We start from the raw sequence: 22093 nt of genomic DNA, 5'->3' as shown, positions 1-22093 counted from the left end.
CAAGGTGATGGCCAATTTTATTCCACTCAATGAGGTAGACTAGTTATTTGAGGTCTTATTTATATTTAATGTACATCATAGTAACCATGTCACCCATCTCTTTGCAAACCGTGGAGTTGCGAAGAGGGTCTGGAGTAGGGTCTTTGTCGTGCTTCATCCGGAGCAGCAGTTTAAAAGAGAACTCTGATTTACACGCACACAGACATCCAAAGCTGTTGGAAGATAGTCAACTCAGTGAAAGGCATTCTTTGATTTGTCCAAAACTTGAGATCTTCCAGTACAGTGAGGGGATGTTGCTGATTGGCATATTCTAGGCTTAGGAGTACATGCTGAAGGTCCCTGAAACTTGATGCAGCCAACACAAAGGCTTTGTGGGGGGAAGGACCACAATCTATCTTCCTTCCTCGACTGAGAAATTAGGGGTTTTTTTGGTTTTTTTTCTCTCACAACTTTATTTATTCGTTCAACAAGGTGATTTCATACAGTTTAAAAAAAAGTACATTTTGTGAACAATAATTTTTTTATAAAAGGAAAAAAGAACCCCCCCTCCCCCTCTCAGCCAGCTCTCTCTTTAGGAGAGCCAAAGAGACAAAAAAGCTGAAATATATTTACTAAAATCTAATCAAAGTAAATTTAAATGTAAATATTCTGAATATAAAGACCATTTATTAAAAAAAAGAATAATTATCATGCAAAACATGTGATTTTTTCCATTACCAAACAAGTTTTTAATCTCATTATGCCATCTATTAATATCAATCACATTACCATTTTTCCATGTACTTGCTATAAATTTTTTTTTGCTACAGATAAAGCTAAATATACAAAAGCAATCTGAAATTTATCTGATCCCAAATCTTTCAAAGGCTTCAACCTACCCAACAAAAATATTGTCGGGTCTAGAAATATTTTAATCTTATACAAATGTTCCAAAAACAATTGAATTGCTTTCCAAAAAGATTGTATATGTACACATAACCAAACAGCATGAAAAAAAGTTCCAACTGAATTACCACATCTAAAACAAGAGTTTGATTCACTAAAACCATTTTTAAAAAAAAAAACTTTTCAGGTGTTAAATACAATTGATGTAAAAAAATTATAATTAACCATTGCATAACGAACATTTATCAATCTAGTAACACTATCATGACAAATATCTAACCAGTCATCCACGGAAAAAATAAAATTAATATCCTTTTCCCATTTAATCTTAGATCTATCCCATCCCTTTTTTTCCCCCATACTTTCCTGTAATATTTGGTACATCAATGAAATATATCCCTTCTTTGGTACAATCACAAGAAAATATTCAAATTTAGTCAATTTAGGTAAAATCATATCTCTACCAAATATTTGTTTTACTAAGGATCGAAGTTATAATAAACGAATAAAGAATTCTCATTAATACCAAAATCTTCCCTCATTTGATTAAAGGAAAAAAATTTACCTTCTTTAAAACAATCCCCCAAGTTTTTTTATACCTTTAGATTTCCAATGTAATAAATATTGATTATGCATTGAAAAATGAATGTTGATTATTATATAAAGGTGTTAAAGTCAATAATTTACCCTTAGAACCTATCATTCCATTTTTCCTCATCCATAACTTAATTAAATGCTTTAGTATCGGCACATTATATTGTTGTAATAAATTTAAATTCCACCAAAACAAAAATTGATGTATTTCAAATTCAAAAATATTCTCCATCTCAATTTTAGCCCAACTGGGCTAAATCCATTAAAGAACTAATAAATTTAAGTTGAGCTGCCTCATAATAATTTTGAAAATGTGGTAAACGTAATCCCCCTAAAGCATATTTCCAAGTTAACTTATTCAAAGCTACTCTCGGAAATTTACCTTTCCATAAAAATTCCCTAACCATTTTATTTAAATCTCAGAAAAAATTATTATTGAGGAAACACGGAATTGACTGAAACAAATATTGTATACGTGGAAAGATATCAATTTTGATTGTATTTATTCTTCCAATTAAATTTATAGGAAGATCCTTCCACTTAATCAAATCAGCTTTGATCTTTTTCATTAACGGTACATAATTTAATTTATATAAAGATTGATAATCAACATCTAAATTTATACCCAAATATTTAATTCGATCAGTCCACTTCAAATTAATAATACTGTTATAACACCTATCGGTAAAATTTCACTTTTTTCCCCCAGTTAACTTTATATCCAGACAAAGATCCATATTGTGTTAAACATTCCTTCAAGTGTAAAAGTGACTGAGCTGGGTTTGTTAAATACACCAGTACATCGTCAGCAAATAGATTAATTTTATACTCCTCATCTAAAACTTTCATACCTTGTATCTGTGTATTTTGTATTATCAGCTGTGCTAAAGGTTCAATTACTAATGCAAACAAAGCTGGAGACAAAGGACAACCTTGTCGAGTTGAACGAGTTAATTTAAAAGGTTCCAAGATCTGACCATTTGTCAGTACCCTGGCTATTGGTTTATTGTATAAAGCTTTAATCCAACCAATAAAAGAAGAACCAAACTTAAATTTCTCTAAAACTTTAAATAAAAAGTTCCACTCAACTCTATCAAAACCCTTTTCTGCATCGAGAGATATCACCATCAGATGGTCAGGGCACTGTCGATATTTATTAATCAAAGAAGTTAGGGGTTGAGACCAGTGGGGAAGTCCCTCAAATAATTGAGCGAAGTATCACCTCAGGGTGCCATGTTAGAGGCTATTGCAATATTTAGCCAATCATTATTCTAACACTATAATATACAGAAGTGAAATGTTTAGACAAAATGGCAAGAATGTACAATACTATTTTTCTTTGATGATACTTTATATTATGAATAAAAATAATATCAGATTACAATATAGGAACACCATTATTCAATATGGATCAAATGAAATTAAAGGTTACACGTTCACACAAAATAATCATGTTTTCAATAACGATATTAAACTTGTGTCCTTAAAAATCAGGATCTAACTTAAATGTAGCATTATACAAGAGGATGAGGCTCTGAAAATATCTTGTGATTTTTGTAAAAGGATTACTACCAAATGGAAATTATAAGAATCAAAAGATTTGCAACCTGCTGAGAACGAGATCAATGGGATTGAAGGCTGGTAATCCAGATCGCTGAAGGAAGTCCAGGTACAGACCTCAGTAGAGGTGCCACAAGACTTGCACCAACAGGTTCAGGAACAGCTGCTACCCCTCCCCCATCAGACTCCTCAATGACAAACTCAATCAGAGACTCATTTAAGGACTCTTACTTTTGCAGTTTATTGTTTTTTTCTCCTCAGTATTGCAGTTGTTTACATTTGCTTGTTTACATGTGCACTACCAATAAGTGGTCATTCTACCTGGCCCACAGGGAAAAAAAATATCAGGGTTATATGCGATGTCATGTATGCACTTGTCAATATATCTGAAATCTGCAAGCCTATCACAGCAGGACAGCCAATTCGGAAGAAAGCTAGAGTCAGAATCAGATACTTGCCAGCTATGGCAAGGATTGCAGACCATTGCATCCTTCAAGGTGAGGTCGACCACCATAAATGGCTGTGGTGCATCACTACCAATGAGTTGAACACATTTTATGCCAACTTTGAGAAGGAGAAATGTGATATCTGTGTCTGAAGCCAATGTCAGAAGATCCTAACAAGGCATCAGGCCCTGATGGCATACCTGGCAGGGTACAGAAAATCTGTGCCAACCAACTAATCAGAGTTCACACTTTCAATCTCTCATTGGTATAGTCAGAGGTAATCAATCAACCCAGTGCCCAAGAAGAGCAGGGTCAGCTGCCTCAATGACCATCACACAGTAGCTCTCACATCTACTGTAATGAAATGCTTTGTGAGATTGAACACGGTCACAACCTTAGGCGGCATGGTTAGCATAGTTGTTAGCGCAATGCTGTCACAGCGCCAGTGATCGGGACCAGGGTTCAAATCCTGCACTGACTGTAAGGAGTTTGTACGTTCTCCCAAAGTCTGCATGGATTTCCTCCCACCCTCCAAAACGTACTGCAGGTTGTAGTTCAATTGGGTGTGATTGGGCAGCAGAGGCTTGTGGGCCAAAAGAGCCTGTAACCATGCTCCATTTCTAAATACAAATAAATTAATTTGCACCCAAGATCTGGACCCACTGCAATTCACCTACTGTCACAATTTCTCCACAATAGATGCAATATAGACTGGCTCTCCACTCAGCTTTTGATCACTTGGAATACAGCAACACAGACATCAAGGTACTCTTCATCGACTGCAGCTCAGCTTTCAACACCATAATACCCTCAGTGCTGGGCACCCCCCCCCCCCCCCCCATAACTGGATCCTTGACTTCCTCAAGAACCCAGATAATACAAATCTGAAACAACTCCTCATTGATGATCAACACTGGTGCACATCAAGGAAGGGGGCTTAGCCTACTATTTTACTCACCATACATCCAAGACTGTGGCTAGGCACAATTTAAATGTCATCTGCAAATTTGCTGATGACACCACGATGGCAGTGAGGTAGGGTGCAGGAGGGAGATGGATCAGCTGATTGAGTAGTGCACAACAACCTTGCACTCAACGTTAGCGAAACTAAGGAGCTGATTGTGAACTTCAGGAGGGGGAAAAAAAAATCAGAACATGAACAAGTCCTCAGAGGGGTCAGCAGTGGAGAGGGTCAAGGACTTCAAGTTTCTGGGTGTCAATATCTCTCATGATCTGTCCTAGGACCTCCAAGTGGATACAATCATGAAGAAAGCTGGCCAGCTGATCTACTTCACAGGGAGTTTGAGTCGATTCAGTATGTCACCGAACACTCTTGCAAGTTTCTACAGGTGTACCGTGGAGAGAATTCTGACTGGTGGCATCACTGTCTGGTATGGAGATCCCAATGCACAGGACAAGAACAAAAACTAGAGAATTGTGAATTTGGCCAGCATCATCCACTCCATCAAGGACATCTACAAGTGGTGGAATCTTAAGGAGCATCTATCCTTAAGGACACTCACCATCCAGGCAGGCTATGCTCTCTTCACAGGGAGGAGGTACAAGAGCCTGAAAACGAACACCCAACGTTACAAAAACAACTTCTTCCCTTCCATCATCCAATTTCTGAATGGACAATGAGCCACACTCTTGTGTATTTATTTTTTTTAAATGTAATTTTATACCAATATTTTCACTGAAATGCTGCCACAAAACAATTTTGTGACACATTTATGACAATAAATTCTGAATCAAACAGAGTTGTTGGACACACAGGATTTGAAACATTGAAAATAAAGTAGCTGAAATGAAGAACAAAAAGATTCAGGGAGGTGAGTCCTCACTGACAATATAAATAATTTTAAAGTTCTGCCACAGAGGCCCTAACACCCTTGAACATAGCTACACAATCATAAACCATACATATCACTCCATTTCACACCCATATTTTGACAAATCAAACCACCAATCAGTGCTTACCCTAACTGCTCACAAGCAGAAGCAGAAAAATCCAATGAGTACATTTGTACATTGCCAGTATGAAAAAACATGACATATGACATGATTGTTTTGAGCCAGTAGACTAGCCAATGTTCAAGGACTCAAATAACTCAACGAATACATCGTTATTGACTCTAAACTTCAATTGTGTTGAGGACAGTGTGCCATGAGAACAATGTGTTCCCCAAGTGGAAACAATAGCTGAATTGAGAGGTGGTGTGAAATTGTTGAATTCATTATTTCAAAAGAGAACAAAGAAAATCAATTTACCGACTAACAAGGGGCTCCTCATTAGTGCCAGTCCTTGGAACATAAAACACTACAGTACAGGCCCTTCAGCCCTTGATGTTGTGCCAACACATATTACTTAAAAAAAGTACTAAACTCTCCCTACCTCGTAACCCTCTATTTTTCTTCCATCCATGTGCCTCTCTAAGAATCTCTCAAATGCCCCTAATATTTCAGCCTCCACCACAATTTCTTTCTAAATGGTCTCCATTGGCTTTACCTTTAATAGGTCATATTAAGATTTTTTTTTCCCCAACCCAGGCAACATCCTGGTAAATCTCCCCTGCACCCTCTCCATTGCTTCTACATCCTTCCTATAATGAGGTGCCCAGAACTGAACACAATACTCTAAATGTGGTCTCACCAGAGATTTGTGGAGTTGCCACATGACCACTCAATCCTTGAACTCAATCCCCCTATTAATGAAGCCCAGCATCCTAAAGGCCTTCTTAACTATCAACTTGTGTGGCAACCTTTTTTTATTTCTCACACTGTAAGCCATATCAACCAAAATATGTACAAACATTTCTCATTAAATATACAGTGTCATTTTCCCCCCTTTCCCCCCCTCACCCCTTCCCACCCCCCTCCAAAACCTATAAATATTCAACATATACAAAACAATAAAACCATAAAACAATGTCTTCCCACAAGGGAAAAACAAACAAGAAATATGTGTCATCTAATTTTACACACTAAATTAAATAGTTTTGTCTTCTTATCATTTTAGGGGATGGGGTTCCGAGGCAAGCTCTCTCTGTTATGTTCCATGTATGGTTCCCAAATGTTATAACAAACCATGTAACTTTATTTTTTAAATTATATGTTATTTTTTCCAGTGGAATACATTTATTCATTTCCTTGTACCATTGCTGTATTCTCAGATTCTTTTCCATTTTCCAAGTTGACATTATATATTTTTTTGCTACTGCGAAGGCTATCATAATGAATCTTTTATGCGCTTTATCCAATTTGAGGCCTAATTCTTTACTTCTTATGTTACTCTGGGTTAAGATCTCTGGGTTTTTTGGTATGTTGTTATTTGTGATTTTATTTAGTATCTGACTTAGTTCTTTCGAAAACGTATTTACTTTTGTACATGACCAAATTGCATGTATTGCTGTTTCCATTGCATGTATTGCTGTTCCCATTTCATTTTTATAGCGGAAACACTTATCTGATATTGTTGGATCCAATTTTTAAGTAATATATAACCTGTGTAACCAATTATACTGTATCATGCGTAACCTTGTGTTTATTGTATTCTTCATAGTTCCAGAACATAACTTTTCCCATGTTTCATTCTCTATTTTTATATTTAAGTCCTTTTCCCATTTTTGTTTGGGTTTATAGGTTGTTTCATCATTTTCCTTACCTTGCAGCTTAATGTACATATTTGTTATAAATCTTTTAATTATCATGGTATCTGTAATCACATATCCAAAGCTGCTTCCTTCTGGTAATCTCAATCTGTTTTCCAATTTTTCCTTGAAATAAGCTTTCAGTTGATGATATGCAAACATTGTACCGCGAGTTATTCCATATTTGCCCTTCAACTGTTCAAAAGTTAATAAATTATTTCCCAAAAAACAATTCTCTATTCTCTTGATTCCTTTTCTCTCCCATTCTCCAAAGGAAAGGTTATCTATTGTAAAAGGGATTCGTGGATTTTGCGTCAATAACAATTTTGGTATTTGGGAATTCATTTTTTTTCTTTCTACATGAATCTTCTTCCATATATTAAATAAATGATGCAATACTGGTGAGCTATTATATTTCACCAGCTTTTCATCCCACTTATACAATATATGTTCCGGTAAATTCTCTCCTATTTTATCTAGTTCTAACTTAGTCCAGTCTGGTTTTTCTTTTGTTTGATAAAAATCTGATAAATATCTTAATTGTGTGGCTCCATAATAGTTTCTGAAGTTTGGTAACTGCAAACCATCTTGGTTATATCTCTTTGTTAATTTATCTAGCGCTACCCTCAGTTTCCCCCCTTTCCACAAGAATTTCCTTATTATTCTCTTTAGTTCAACAAAAAATTTCTCTGACGAGGGAATTGGTAACGTTTGAAATAAGTATTGTATCCTTGGGAACACATTCATTTTAATGCAGTTCACCTTCCCTATCAACGTTAGTGGTAATTCTTTCCAATGTTCTAAGTCTTCTTGTAATTTCTTTATTAATGGCTGATAATTTAGTTTGTACAAGTGGCTCAAGTTATTGTCTAACCTGATACCTAGGTATTGGATTGCTTGGGTTTGCCATTTAAATGGTCATTCTTTTATAAATTCTGTATAATCTGCATTACTCATTGGCATCACTTCACTGATTTGCGTTGACCTTGTACCCCGAAATTTCTCCATATTCCTTCAATTTCTTATGTAATTCTTTTATTGATATTTCTGGTTCTGTTAGATATACTATGATGTCATCTGCAAATAAACTAATTTTATACTCCTTCTCCTTTATTTTTATCCCTTTTATTTTATTTTCTATTCTTATCAGCTCTGCCAATGGTTCTATTGCTAAGGCGAACAGTGATGGGGATAATGGACATCCCTGCCTCGTTGATCTACTTAATTTGAATTGGTTTGATACATATCTATTTACTACTACCTTTGCTAACAGTCCATTATATGATGCTTTAATCCAATTAACATATTTTTCTGGCAGATTGAACTTAAGTAATACTTTAAATAAGTAGTTCCACTCTAACCTGTCAAAGACTTTTCTGCATCCAAGGCAGAAAAGCCACCGTTATTTTTTTACTTCCTTGAGCTACATGAATTAATAAGTTTACAGATATTGACCGTTGTTCCGTCTTTTCTTGATAAATCCAGTTTGATCTTGTTTAACTATTTTTGGTACACAGTCGGCCAATCTGTTTGCTAATAATTTCGCTATCATCTTATAATCTGAGTTAGGTAGGTCTATATGATGCTGGTGTCAAGGGATCCTTCCCCATCTTTGGTATTACTGTAATTATTGCCATCTTACACGAGTCTGGCAAGTTTTGTGTTTCTTCTACCTGATTCATTACTTCCAGGAGAGGAGGAATTAATAACTCTTTAAATGTTTTATAAAATTCTATTGGAAATCCATCCTCTCCTGGTGTTTTATTGTTCGGTAGCTTTTTCAATATATCCTGCACTTCCTCTATTTCAAATGGTTTTATCAGTTTGCTTTGTTCCTCTTCTTACAATTTCGGCAATTCAATTTTAGCTAAAATCTCTTCTATTTTATCATCTTTCCCCTCATTCTCAGTTTGGTATAATTGTTCATAAAATTCCTTAAAGTTTTCATTAATCTCTGTTGGGTTATATGTGATTTGTTTGTCCTTTCTCCTTGATGCCAATGCAGTTTTTTTTAAAGCTTGTTCTGCTTTAAATTGCCAGGCCAATATTTTGTGTTTTTTTTTCCCAATTCATAATACTTTTGCTTTGTTTTCATTATGTTTTTCTCCACTTTGTACATTTGTAATGTTTCATTTTTTTTGTCCGCCAATTCTCTCTTTTTCTTTATATCATCCCTTTTCACTAGTTTCTTTCTGTACTTGCTATCTCCCTTTCCAGCTGCTCTATTTCCCGATTGTATTCTTTTTTCATCTTTGTTACATAACTTATTACCTATCCTCCAATGAAAGCTTTAATTGCATCCCATAGTACAAATTTATCTTTAACTGATTCTGTTAATTTCAAACTATGTTTTAATATGACATTCAATAAACTCTCTAAGTTCCTGTCTTTTAAGTAGCATGGGATTTAACCTCCATCTATATGTTCTTGGTGGAATGTCCTCCAGTTCTATTGCCAATAGTAGGGGTGAATGATCTGAAAGTAGTCTAGCGTTATACTAATTTTTCCTGACTTTCCCTTGAATATGTGCCAACAACAAAAACATATCTATCCTTGAGTATGTTCTATGCCTTCTCGAGTAGTATGAATATTCCTCTTCTTTTGGGTGCTGCCTCCTCCATATATCCATAAGTTTCATTTCCTGCATTGTTTTAACCATAAATTTGGCTACCTTATTCTTTTTGCTTGCCTTTTGACCAGTTTTATACAACATTGGATCCAAATTAATGTTAAAATCCCCTCCTATTAATATATTTCCTTGCATGTCTGCAATCTTCAAAAAAATCTTGCATAAACTTTTGATCCTCATCATTAGGTGCATATATATTGAGCAAATTCCAAAATTCTGAGTATATCTGACACTTTATCATTACATACCTCCCTGCTGGATCTGTTATTTCCTCCTCTATCTTGATTGGTATATTTTTGTTAACTAATATGGCTACACCTCTAGCTTTTGAATAATATGATGCTGCCGCTACGTGTCCTACCCAGTCTCTCTTCAATTTATTATGTTCCTCTTCGGTTAGATGCATTTCCTGCACAAAGCTATATCTATTTTTTCTTTTTTTCAGTAAATTTAGTAGCCTCTTCCTTTTAATTTGGTTATTTATTCCATTAATGTTTATAGTCATATAGTTCAATGTGGCCATCTTATATCTTGATTACACCTCTTTTCCGCTTCCTTGCTAGCTCCATCCTCCTTTTTCCCATTTTCATCTTTTACGTTTCCCTTTTTAATCTCAATGTATGACAACACATTTAAAACATGAAATACTCGGGACAATCCCCACACTCAATAACACCTTAATCCAAAATGAATCACCCCTCTCGGAGTTGGCCCTTTTTCCTTGTCGGGCAACCACAACTCCCCTTTCCATTTGGTCTGCGATCTTGCTCGCAAGCGTCAACTGATTTCGCATTGACAGTTATTCTCTCCCCCCAGCCACCTCCAGAAAACACTTTAAATAAATAAAACAAAGCTCTCTCTTTTCTTCTTTTCCTCCGCTTCTTTTTACCATCTTTAATTCTTTATATATACATTATTTTTACTTTATAATATTACATCTTTATATATACTTTATTGCCAGTCTTCTTTCTTGTTACATCTCTTCTTCTCTCCTGCAAATTCTTGTGCTTTCTTCAGATCCAAGAATTGCCTGTTTTGTTCCCCAGTTATAAATACTTTAAGTACGGCTGGATGTCCTAATATGAATTTGTAATCTTTTTTCCATAAAATCGTTTTTTCCGTATTAAATTCCTTCCTCTTCTTTAAGAGTTCAAAACTTATGTCCGGGTAGAAAAATATTTTTTGTCCCTTATATTCCAATGGCTTATTATCTAACTTTATTTCTTGCCTGCTCCAGTGTATTTTCTCTTGTTGTATATCTTAAAAATATTACTAAGATGGATCTTTAATGTGTCTGCAGCTTTGATACTAATGGTCTGTGTGCCCTTTCCATTTCTTCATGCAATTCTGTTATTCCCAACACCTTCGGTGTTCTTTTATAAATTCCTTCATGTCTGGGCCTTCTTCATCCTCCTTCAGACCCACTATTTTCATGTTGTTTCACCTACTATAGTTTTCCAACATATCAATTTTCTGAGATAACAACTCCTGTGTCTCTAATTTTTTTGTCACTTTCTTCCAATTTTTCTCTTAAATCATTTACTTCCAATTTCCCGTTCCTCCACATTGTCTACTCTTTTCACTATTTCTGTCATGACCCGTTCTAGAACGCATTTTGTCTTCTGCTCTTTTCATTTTTCTTTTAATTGCACTAAATTCTAATGATAATCATTCTTTTAATTATCTAATTTGTTCTTCAAAAAAATCTTTATCTATATTTTGTCCATCTGTTTTACCTTCTATTTCTCTGTGAAGGTCTTGATGATCTTCTTCCTCTCCTTCTGTATCTGTGTCTGTGTTTTTGTTGTCTTCTCTTCTTTGTATCTGCGTCTCTTCTGCTTTTCCTGATGAATTACTTCCATGACTTTGTCTGTCCTCCTCTTGCTGTTGGACCTCCTTCTGTTGCTCGTCCTGTTGCCGTTCACCCTCGATCTTCTCCTCGCCGCTGTTATGACATTCCAGCTGAGCGCCCTGATGTCGGGCGTCCCTCAGCTGGACGCATTGCAGATGCCCGTTCCTCAGCTGAACCCCCTCTCCCATCGGTGTTCCCTTTATTTTTTGATTGCGCATATGCAGTTGCGCACTTTTGCTTGGCTCAGAAAGCCATTTTTGCAGACCACCGGTCGCAGGGCACTCACCAGCCTCGGAGATCGGCTGCTCTTCATCACCTTAGTTCCCTGCTCCTGCGTGCAGGAAAGGCCGCCTTTTTTCTTCTCCGGTGTTTTTTCTTCATATTTGTTCCCCATTGTTTTTACGGTCTCTTTCTTGGGTGCCATCTTCTTATTCTTCTCTAACTTTATCTTCTTAGTTTTATCTTCGCTGAGCTCTGTCTTTTCTAAACTTTTTTATTTTTTTCTGGAGAGGGCTGGTTCAACCCGATCGGCCACTACTCCATCACGTGACTTCCTCCAACTTGTGCGGCAACCTTGAGGGATGTATGGATTTGGGCCCCAAGGCACCTCTGTTCATCCACACTCTTAACTGACCATTAACTCAGCCTTCCAGATTGTCCTTCCAAAATACATCACCTCACACTTATCTGGATTGACCTCCATCTGGCACTTCTCCACCCAACTCTGCATCCTGCCTCTATCCTCTTGTAACCTTCGACAACCTTCAGCTCCATCCACAATTCCTCCAACTTACTGGCCCAATCTTCCACCTCTTCATCCAGGTCATTTATATTTAAAAAAAAATCACAAAGAGCAGGGATTCCAGAAATGATCCTTGTGGTACTCCACGAGTCACTGACCTCCAGGTAGAATACTTTTCTTCCACTACTACTCTGCTTTTTATTTGTAAGCCAATTTTTAAAAATCCCATACCATTTAACAAATATATTACCAAGGTCAAAGAGCATTCATATAAAATTGAATAAATTCTTCGAAGAGGAAAGTAGGCTGCCTTTACTGCTGATTTCTGGTAAGTAGTGCAGGAATTCTTCTTGCAGGCAGCTGAGATGCAAGACAACTTCATGTGCAACATCCATTCCATTAACAGCTACTGCTGAAAGAGAGTCAAACATGGCAAAGTTTCCTCCTTCATCGTTGTGCTTCCAGTTTTTCAAGCTTTTGTATTAATGCACTGTGAGCATCAACAAACTAGATGATAGTTGTGCCCTTGCTTTGCAGCCGGAGATTCAATTTGTTTAATTGATCAAAAATATGCCCAAGGAGGGCAAGGCAATATACCCACAAAATTTCATCGAAGCAGGTTTCCAATTCGCATCTTCAAGAACAACTTCAACTCCTCTAGTCGGATTTCCAGGTAACCTGGCCACTGCCAATGCGATCATTATGAATTGGATTTGAAATTTAGAGAGCTTCATTGCAAGTCTTATGTCCATTATATTTCCCAACAGGAACAACTCTGGATCCTGCAGGAATTCTTTGCTTCTGGTTTAGATCTGTTCAATTTTTGCGGCATCAGGTATAGCTAGTGCAGAAAACTATATTGCACCAGCCCATACCGTGCTTGAATGATTGCAGTCATGCTGGTCCGGCACAGGTCAGACCAGGACCACTCATCAATTGTTATTCCCAAGTCCAACTCCCACCTGTGCCTTGATTTATGAAGGTCTGGTTTGGGTCCTTCCACTTGGAGCAAGCATTACATTGTTGAGATGAACTTCCATGTGTTCCCCCTTCAAATCATGGCCTCCATGACTCTGCCCCCTGGTAGGGCCATAGTTGGACCTAACTTGTCCTGCAGAAAAGATCTTATCTGGAGGTAGAAGTGGAACATCTTATTTGATAAATCATATTAGTTTCTGAGTTGTTCAAATGACATTAGTTGCCCCTGCTCATAACTGTTCTCTATGTGCCTGACACCATTACGACACCAGGCATCTAGAATCTTGTTACCTACCGTCAATGGTATTAGTCTATTTGGAGTCAGAGGTGTTTTTGGGGACAGCCCAACTTGGATACCTAAATATTGGTTGATTTTATTCCAAATAAGAATAATTTGTTTTAGTATAGGGCTGCATGTTTTCCCAGATAACAATTTGGCGTCCCATTTATATAAATAAAGTCCTCTGCTACCTTCTTGCCAACCACGTGTAGGTCAATTTGTGCCAGGATGGTACACTACCTCCTTCAAAGAGTGAGGTGATGCATCTCGACTGGGCTGCCCAATAGTATTTCTTGAAGTTTGACATTTGTAATCCGCCCAGACTGTAAGCCTAGGTCAATTTTTCCCATAGAGACCCTGGGCTACCTTTCCATTCCGTAGAAATGTTCTTACTTGTGAGAGCAAATTTTGGAATAATCCCCTGGAAGAGGTACTGGAACCTCAGAAACACATTCATTTTAGTACAGTTGACCCTGACCACTAAGATTATGGACAGGGACAGCCACCTTTAAGTCCTCCTCAATTCTTTCATGCAAGGGGGCATAATTTAATTTATATAAATTATTCCAGTTATAGTCTATTCTGACTCCCAGATATTTGACCCTGTTTTGTGGCCACTTTAAATAACTGTTTGCTTGGCATTGACTGTAATTTGTGAGTGACATGATTTCGCTTTTTTGTGAATATTTTATTTATATTTTCACATAAGCTTGTACAGCCATAAACAGTGTCCTGCCAACAGCAGCAGTTCACATTCAAATATACATATATTCATTTTCTTTATGTACATACATACAAGCCCGTGTCTCTACCAATCCCCTTCTCCCCCCCAATACAAAACAACTCACTCAAATTTCAACAACAACAAAACTTTAACAGCAGGAAAATAAATAACAAGGGGCAGGGATTATCACAGCTCAGTGGGTGGTCTCTGGGCCGATATTCATTCCGAACTTTCTTTGATCAGGATCAGTGCAAGGGAGAGGAAGCCACAGCAAGGAATGGGTAAACCAATTACTGCCATGCACCTATGTAGTTCATGTATGGCTGCCAGATCTTATGAAAGGTTCTGTATTTGTTTCTCAGGTTACATTTTCCCCAGGGGAACACAGCTTTGCATTTCCTTGTTCCATCATTTGATACTACGACTGGAGTCAAACTTCCAGTCGCTGCAATGCATTTCCTGGCCACTGCGATTATCACAAATTGGATTTGAAATTTGGACAGCTTCATTGTAAGCCTTATGACCATTATATTTCCCAGCAAGAACAATGCTGGGTCCTGTGGGAATCACTTGCCTATAATTTTCTCCAGGACTGGGCCAAGATCTACCCAAAAGGGCCTCACCTTGGTACATGACCAGGTCGCGCACAAGAACATCCTGGTCGCAATGCCACATATGAAGCATTGGTCAGAGAGTTCTGGTTTTGATATGTTTATTTTCTGTGGCGTTAGATACAACTGGTGCAAAATGTTGTACTGGACCAGCCTGTACCTTGCATTGATGACCGTGGTCATGCTTTCCTGGCACAAGTTGGATCAGTATCTCTCATCAATTGCAATGCCCAAGTTAGACACCCATCTTTCTCTCGACCTATGAAGGCCCGGTTTGGGTCCCTCTGACTGGAACAGACAATACATTGCCAAAATAAGTTTCTTAACACTCCCCCTTCGAATCAAGGCCTCTATGTTACTGCATCGAGGTAGGGGCGTACTTGCACCCAATACGTCCCATAGAAAGACCTTATTTGAAGATAGCAATGGAATGTGATTTGGCAAAGCATATTTATTTTTTAGTTGCTCAAATGACATTAATTGTCTCCACTTGTAACAGTCCTCTAGGCACCTGATGCCATTACAGCGCCAGATGTCTAGGATCTTGTTACCTACTGTTAATAGTATTAATTTATTAGGAGTCAGGGGTGTTTTTGGTGACAGTTCCACTTTAGCGTTCAGATACTGGTTGATTTTGGTCCAGATACTAATCACTTGTTTTAGTATGGGGCTGCCCTTCTTCCCCAACAGCAATTTGGCATCCTATTTGTAAATAAAATCCTCTGCCATCTTCTCGCCCACCAAGTGCAGATCAATTTGTGCCCAGGATGGTACACCTCCTCCCTTAAAGAGAGGTGATATATTGTGATTGACCTTCCCAATAATATTTTTTGAAGTCTGGTATTCTCAATCTGCCTAGACTATAGTCCCATGTTAATTTTTCCCATAGACACCCTTGGCACCTTACCACTCCAGTGAAACCTTCTAACCATATGTAGCAGCTGTTTAAAGAACCCCGTGGCAACGGCAAAGTTTGAAAAAGACACTGGAATCTTGGCAACACATTCATTTTGATGCAGTTAACCCTGCCCATTAAAGTTATGGGCAGGGACATCCACATCTTTAGGTCCTCCTCGACTCTCTCCAGCAAGGGGGTGTAGATTATTCAAATTACCATCAATATTAACTCCTAGGTATTTGATCCCTTCCATGGCCACTTTAAATTACTATTTTCTTTAAACTGACTCTAATTATCCTCGGTGAGTGGCATCACCTTGCTCTTTTCCCAATTGTACCCAGAAGGTTTCTCATATTCCATCAGTATCATATGCAGTTGAGGCAGAGAAATTGCCATGTCAGATATATCAGTATGTCATCAGCGAATAAGTTAATTTTGTGCTCCTCCTGACCCAATTGATAACCTTTAATGTCTGGATCCTGACAAACAGCCTCCGCCAGAGGTTCCAATGCCAGCACAAAGAGAGCCAGTGATAGCGGGCACCCTTGTCTACTAAGTGGGAAGGCTTAAGTGATCTGCCCATTGGCTACAACTTTCACCTTGGGTGATGGTATAGCATCCTGATTCAATTTTGAAAAGTTGTTCCCACCTTCTCCAGCACCTTAAATAAAAATTCCCACTCCAGTCTGTCAAAAGCATTCTCTGCATCCAAGGATATGGCCAATTCCCTCTCATTTCTAGATTGTGCCAGATGCATTACACTCAGCAGTCTGCTGCTTGTCTCTCCTGTACAAAGCCTGCCTGGTCTTTGTTTATCAATTTCGGCAAATGCAACGCCAATCTGTTTGCCAGGGCTTTGGCTAGGACCTTGTCATCAGTTTTCAGCATGGAAATTGGCCTATAAGAAGAGGGCACGAGTGGATCTTTACCCTTCTTCAAAATTGTTGTAACAATCACCATTGTGAAAGATTTCGGGAGGGATTGTGTTTCCCTAGCCTGGTCTATCACCTCCATATATAGAGGCATTAATAAGTCCTTAAATTCTCGATAGAGGTCAGGCAGGAATCCATCCTTCCCCGGAGACTTGTCTGCTTGTAGCGCACTCAATGCTTTACCCAGCTCTTCCTCTGTAAAAGGAAGATCTAATCTCACCTGTTCCTCTGGATTCAGGAGTGGGAGATATAATCTGGCCAGGAACTCGTCCATTTGATTGGGATCCCCAGTCAATTCAGATTTGTACAATCCTTCATAGAATTCTCTGAAGGTCTCTTTAATTTCCTTTGGTTTATATGACACTTGGCTATTCCCCGTTTGTATTGCATTAATTATTCTAGAGGCATGTTTTGTCCTCAACTGCCAAGTGAGGACCTTGTGAGCTCTATCCCCTAACTCATAATACTTTTGTATCAACCTCAATGACCTTCTCCATCTGAAGCATATTATGTTCTAATTTCTTATTTGTGAGAGATCTATAATGGCCCTCCAAGCCAGATTCCTGAAAATCCTTCTCTAATTGGGTAATGTCCTTTTCCAATTCCTCCTCTTCCCTCATAATTTTTCTTGACAATCTTTGTATACCTAATTATCTGGTCCCTCAAGTACGCCTTATGGGTGTCCACAGAATAAATTTATCTGGAGTAGAAGGGCAGTTATCCTCACAGAACAGGACTATTTGAGTTCTTATAAAAATACATAACTCCGGCTTTTTCAACAGCAAAGTGTTAAGATGCCATCTGTATGTTGTGCCTTGCTTATCTGACATATCTATAGTCAAGACCAAGGGGGAATGGTCTGAGAGAAACCTTGCCCTATACTCGGCTTCCATGATCCTACCTTCCAAATGAGCTGAAGCCAGAAAAAAAACTATTCTAGACTAGGAGTCATGTTGTTTCAAATAAAATGAGTAGCCCTGTCCAGCTTCTCTCCCATGCCTTGGGTTCTCTTCTTGACAGCCTGGAAGAGCCTGCCTTCCACCTGGCCCAGCATGTCAATTACATCACGCAGGGAAGACTCTGAGCCCCCCGCTTGCTATGTTTTTGAGAGGACATTTTTTTTAAATTTAAAATAAATCTCACACCCCAATGGAGCCTTCCTCCACCGCTGCCTTCGTCCTCTTCAATGCACCTGTCGTTGCTACTGCCGGTGCTCACCATCTCTTCTCATCAATCGCTGGACCCGCTGGTTGCCACACTCAACCTGACATCACTCGCTGCTGTATCGCCCACCGTACCGCACGACTTGGTTCCGGACCTGCCACCTCCCCCTCAAAACTGGAGTTGACTCTGTTTCTTCTCTGTCTGGGTTGGCCTGCTCCCCGTGCTTTTCAGGGTCGCTGCTCCGTAATCGTTACAAGCAACGACTTCATCCCGGGCATCACACATACTGCAAGGGCACCTGACCTGGGATTCCCGTTGTGTGAGGGGGGGCCCGCAAGCATTTCCCCATCTCCAGGGGCTTCGGAAAGGCTTTCTTTGTGTACTTGCCGGGTGGTAGCACAGTCCTCGCCTGAGCCTTGTCCTCTCTGCTGGGTGGGTCATTCCCTTGAAGCTGCAGCTCCCTCCTCAGGGCTCGCTATTTCTTTGCCATGGGGCAACCCTAGCCAGGCCTCTCGTTTCTATGGAGATTTTTTTGTGCGTTTATTTGTGAATTTACTCTTCTTAGTCATTGTTTGTTGTAGGTTTCTTCCCACATCAATTTTTGGTATTTTGGTTATTCAGTTGAGGTTTTTACCCTATTTATTCTTGAAAATCCTGGGAGCTCTAAGATTACACCTCATAAATTTTCAGTAATTATATCATGATTCACAATAAATAAATGCTGGACTCAAACTCTTGCCCATGGCTTAAATACATTTTCAACAATAACATTTCACTGCATTATTGATGCGACCAGAGTCAGATGGTTTCTGCTATGATTTTAAACTACTGTACATCATTTAATTTTAAAAATATGGTCATGTGACCACAATGCCTTCTAACAGTGAGCACATTCGATTGGGTTCATTTTAGGGAATGAAAAAGCACAATATAATTGCAATTTGAGAAAAAAAACTTAATATCAATCAGCATGGCAACAAAAATTATCCAATTTCTGTAAGCAGACACTGAGTTAAATGTTACAGGTCCTATCAAAAAGAAAATTAATGAATCAATCAATAATTAAAACTTTTTTTAAAGTGACATTAAATTTCCAGTTAATCAATTAATTTTACAACCAAAAATATCAGGATATTATGGAAGTTACTGGCACTACTTATCAACTGAAAAGGTAATTCTTACTCACAAGATTGATGTTTGTAGGTCTCCAATGTGCATCAATTGATTGACACGGTAAACTGCTATGGAACCTCAATTTAAAAGCTTGCTCATTAACTGTCCAACGTTTCCAAAGGCTACCTAAAGCACCCTCACTGCAGAAAGGGTCTCCAGAAAATAAAGAAACTAGTCAAAACACGAAACAAAAGTTGAACCCTCTAATTACAAATAAACACTAGAGCCAACTGTACTGTAAATGTTTCAAATCAAATTCTTGAGTACTTAGAAAAATGTACTAATTTTAAATAGATTCAGTTATTTTGACAGGTCAATCATTTTCTGCTACATATCAATAGTTTGGAGAGGAGAGCAAAAAATTCCTTGACATGTATATAAAGGACATTCTACCCTGGACACAACACCTCATTAGTTAGGAAAGTGCAGCAGGACCTACACTTCATAAGGAGGCCAAGAAGGGCAAGGCTACCAGGCCCTATCTTGACAACCTTTTACTGGAGCACAATTGAGAATGTCCTGTCTGCCTGCATCATTATGTGCAATGGTAGTTACAAAGAATCAGCCCAAAAATCTATGCAGAGGATCATTAAATAAGATCACTAGAATCTCCTTTTCCTCTATTGACAACATTTACTGGCAGCAATACCTGAATAGGGCTTAAAGAACTGGAGAAGAGCCTTTCCATCCAGTGCTGTTATGCCACAGATCAGAAGCAATAGAAATTCACCAAGATGTTATCTTCAAAACAATAACTATTAATAATATAGAATCTTACTTAACCCCACTATGCCCAAATGTATACATGTGTTTGGCAAATCCCAAACCATTACAATTCAGGCAGAATTCTGAAGAGATGATTTTAAAGTTCAGTGTTCGAAGTCTTTCCTGTTGAAACTCAGTCTTTCAACTGCTGTTCAAAAGTTCTCAAACTCACAAATGCTTATAGATTTGCTTTCAGAGAAATATTACTTCATATGAATGATTTTTCCCATTCCCCTCTCTTGCACGGAGGTTGCTGAACTTGTATTTCACATGATGATTTCACAAACCCAGACAAGGGTTCAATGAAGTAACCATTAAAAATTGTTACAGTAACACTGCTCTCTTTTGACCAAGAAAAGCAGTCGAGTGGCCATCTTTTCCCAAAGCCACATTGATTCTACGCTCTCTTCCCTGTCAAAGGGAGAACACACAAGAGTTACTGCATCTCTAACTTCAGTCTTCAAGATGGTTCAATCTTAAAGATGCCTTCTTCAAGTATCTTTAATCACATGACTGTTTTGGTTCAGTTTCATTTCTCCAAAACCACAAATTATGGCAGATGGCCTCCTGCTTGTTTATACAGGTGTTTCTGAGTGTTTGAAGTTCCAACTCTTCCAAAAGTTAATGAGAAAGTGCTTCCGGGCTCTCTGGTCAGACCAATAAGCAGAATGGCTGTATGTGTACACTGGTGCTTTTGAGCAAACATACATTATCTTTGGACTTTCAAGAGCATAATCAAAAATTCTTACTGCTTTGAATTAAGAGACACTTTGTTTCTGGAAGGCCTTTTTTATCAGCTGACATGAATGTGTGATCTGTCTTTGTGTAAGTATCCCTGTATCCAACCCACAAAGTCCCTTTACTAAAAATAATCTATTCCTAACTTAAAGATTACTAATAACATAATCCTGTAACAAGTGCACAATGCTAAAGGGCATGAACATATCAGGTCTGCCAGGCTGAGTCCAAGCTTCTTCCTGTGGGCTGTGATTCTGTGTGTACATGGTCCAGTGTTTCATCAGGTTGTACATGTACAATCAGATGATCGTAAGCTTGAACTTGATTTAATAACCAAGTAATGCAACACAATTGTTGTACTTTAAATGTGTTCCAATGTTTTGCATTATTCACGGTGACTCTGCCCTCCATTACCCCGGATAATCAACTGTTATCCAATGGAATAAAATCTTGGAAGAATATAGCATCACAGAAATAAACGTAAATTTATTCTTTCTAACATTAAACAATTAGGCCTTTTCGATCTGCCAGAGTTTTAGTATTCATATTGCTGGCTCTCACTTTACAGAGAAAGAAAAGGATGTCAAAATAAACGAAACGTTTTGCTTCTCAGATTCGCCTACTACACAGTGCAGCAAAACAGGCATTAATAGGAAATTAATTACAAAATGTAGAGGAACCTACAATTCAGGAATGACACCGACATCCTTTCACAAATCAGCAACCTCAAACATTACAATGCACGCTTTTACCTTTCAACTGCTTTATCCGCGTCACCTCCTCGTCAGAAAATCCTGCCCAACCAGCCATATCTTCTGCACAATAAACCAAAGGGAGAAAATTGCTGGTGCAAGATGTAGACAAGACAGAGACCCCTTCGCCTCCGAGTCCAAGTAATGCGCACGCGTACAAGACACCGTCTGCGTGGCACCAAATCCCTCCGCTGCGCTTGCGCAGTCGGAATGTCAACTCTCCTTCGCCCGAGCGTGACTTGCATTGGCAATCGTGAAGCGAGGAGTTTCCGCGTCATCGTTGGCGCCAATTGGTTTATCGTGGGGACGACAAGATGAGAATTGAGTGGAGAGGGAAATGGATCGTCAAAAAGCCGCTTGGCTCTGTAAATATATGGTGAATATTTGCATCAGAGGAGCGAAAAAGTGTCTTTACAGCATTTAAGTAAGATCCATAGGTCTGTCGTGTGTTCCGTTGTCAGCTAACTTTTTTTTAAAAAAGGACGCTACGGAGGTCTTTTTAAATATTTTATTTACAAATTTTACACCTCTAATAAAAATCACATTTTATTCAATTCAAACAATTATTTCAAATAGTTATACATAAGGTAATATAACCTCCCCTCCCCCAAAGCCCCTCGAAGGAAAAAGAAAATAGAGATAGAAGGACTGAGGAATGCCAAGGGAATAGAGAAATGAAGTCTTCAGAGAGTCTATTAAATATGTAAACCCCGATTTTGT

The 22093-nt window shown here is 38.3% G+C and overlaps 1 protein-coding gene and 2 long non-coding RNA genes across 6 annotated transcripts in view; 1 reads left to right on the top strand and 2 right to left on the bottom strand.

The window, feature by feature from the left end:
- Positions 1-21621, bottom strand: part of gorab (golgin, rab6-interacting) — a 60170-nt gene extending 38549 nt beyond the window's left edge. The window contains exon 1 of the mRNA XM_069938236.1: positions 21374-21621. Coding sequence (XP_069794337.1) covers positions 21374-21431 — 58 coding nt within the window. The 5' untranslated portion in view covers positions 21432-21621. The remainder of the gene's footprint in view (positions 1-21373) is intronic.
- Positions 29-21378, bottom strand: LOC138763681 (uncharacterized). The gene is made up of 3 exons (XR_011357722.1): positions 21306-21378; positions 19132-19271; positions 29-212 (listed from the first exon to the last, which is right to left on the bottom strand). It is a non-coding gene; the product is annotated as an uncharacterized lncRNA (long non-coding RNA).
- LOC138763682 (uncharacterized) overlaps positions 21414-22093 on the top strand; it is a 130941-nt gene continuing 130261 nt past the window's right edge. For 3 of the 4 annotated variants that reach the window (XR_011357725.1, XR_011357724.1, XR_011357723.1), the window contains exon 1: positions 21414-21797. This is a non-coding gene — a long non-coding RNA (uncharacterized lncRNA). The remainder of the gene's footprint in view (positions 21798-22093) is intronic. The other variant, XR_011357726.1, reaches the window with a different exon arrangement.

Source organism: Narcine bancroftii, chromosome 5 (genome assembly GCF_036971445.1).
Source record: "Narcine bancroftii isolate sNarBan1 chromosome 5, sNarBan1.hap1, whole genome shotgun sequence".
In the NCBI taxonomy this organism is placed as follows: Eukaryota; Metazoa; Chordata; class Chondrichthyes; order Torpediniformes; family Narcinidae; genus Narcine; species Narcine bancroftii.
The sequence above is the reverse complement of the archived record's forward strand: the minus strand, read 5'-3'. Positions and strand labels throughout refer to the sequence as shown.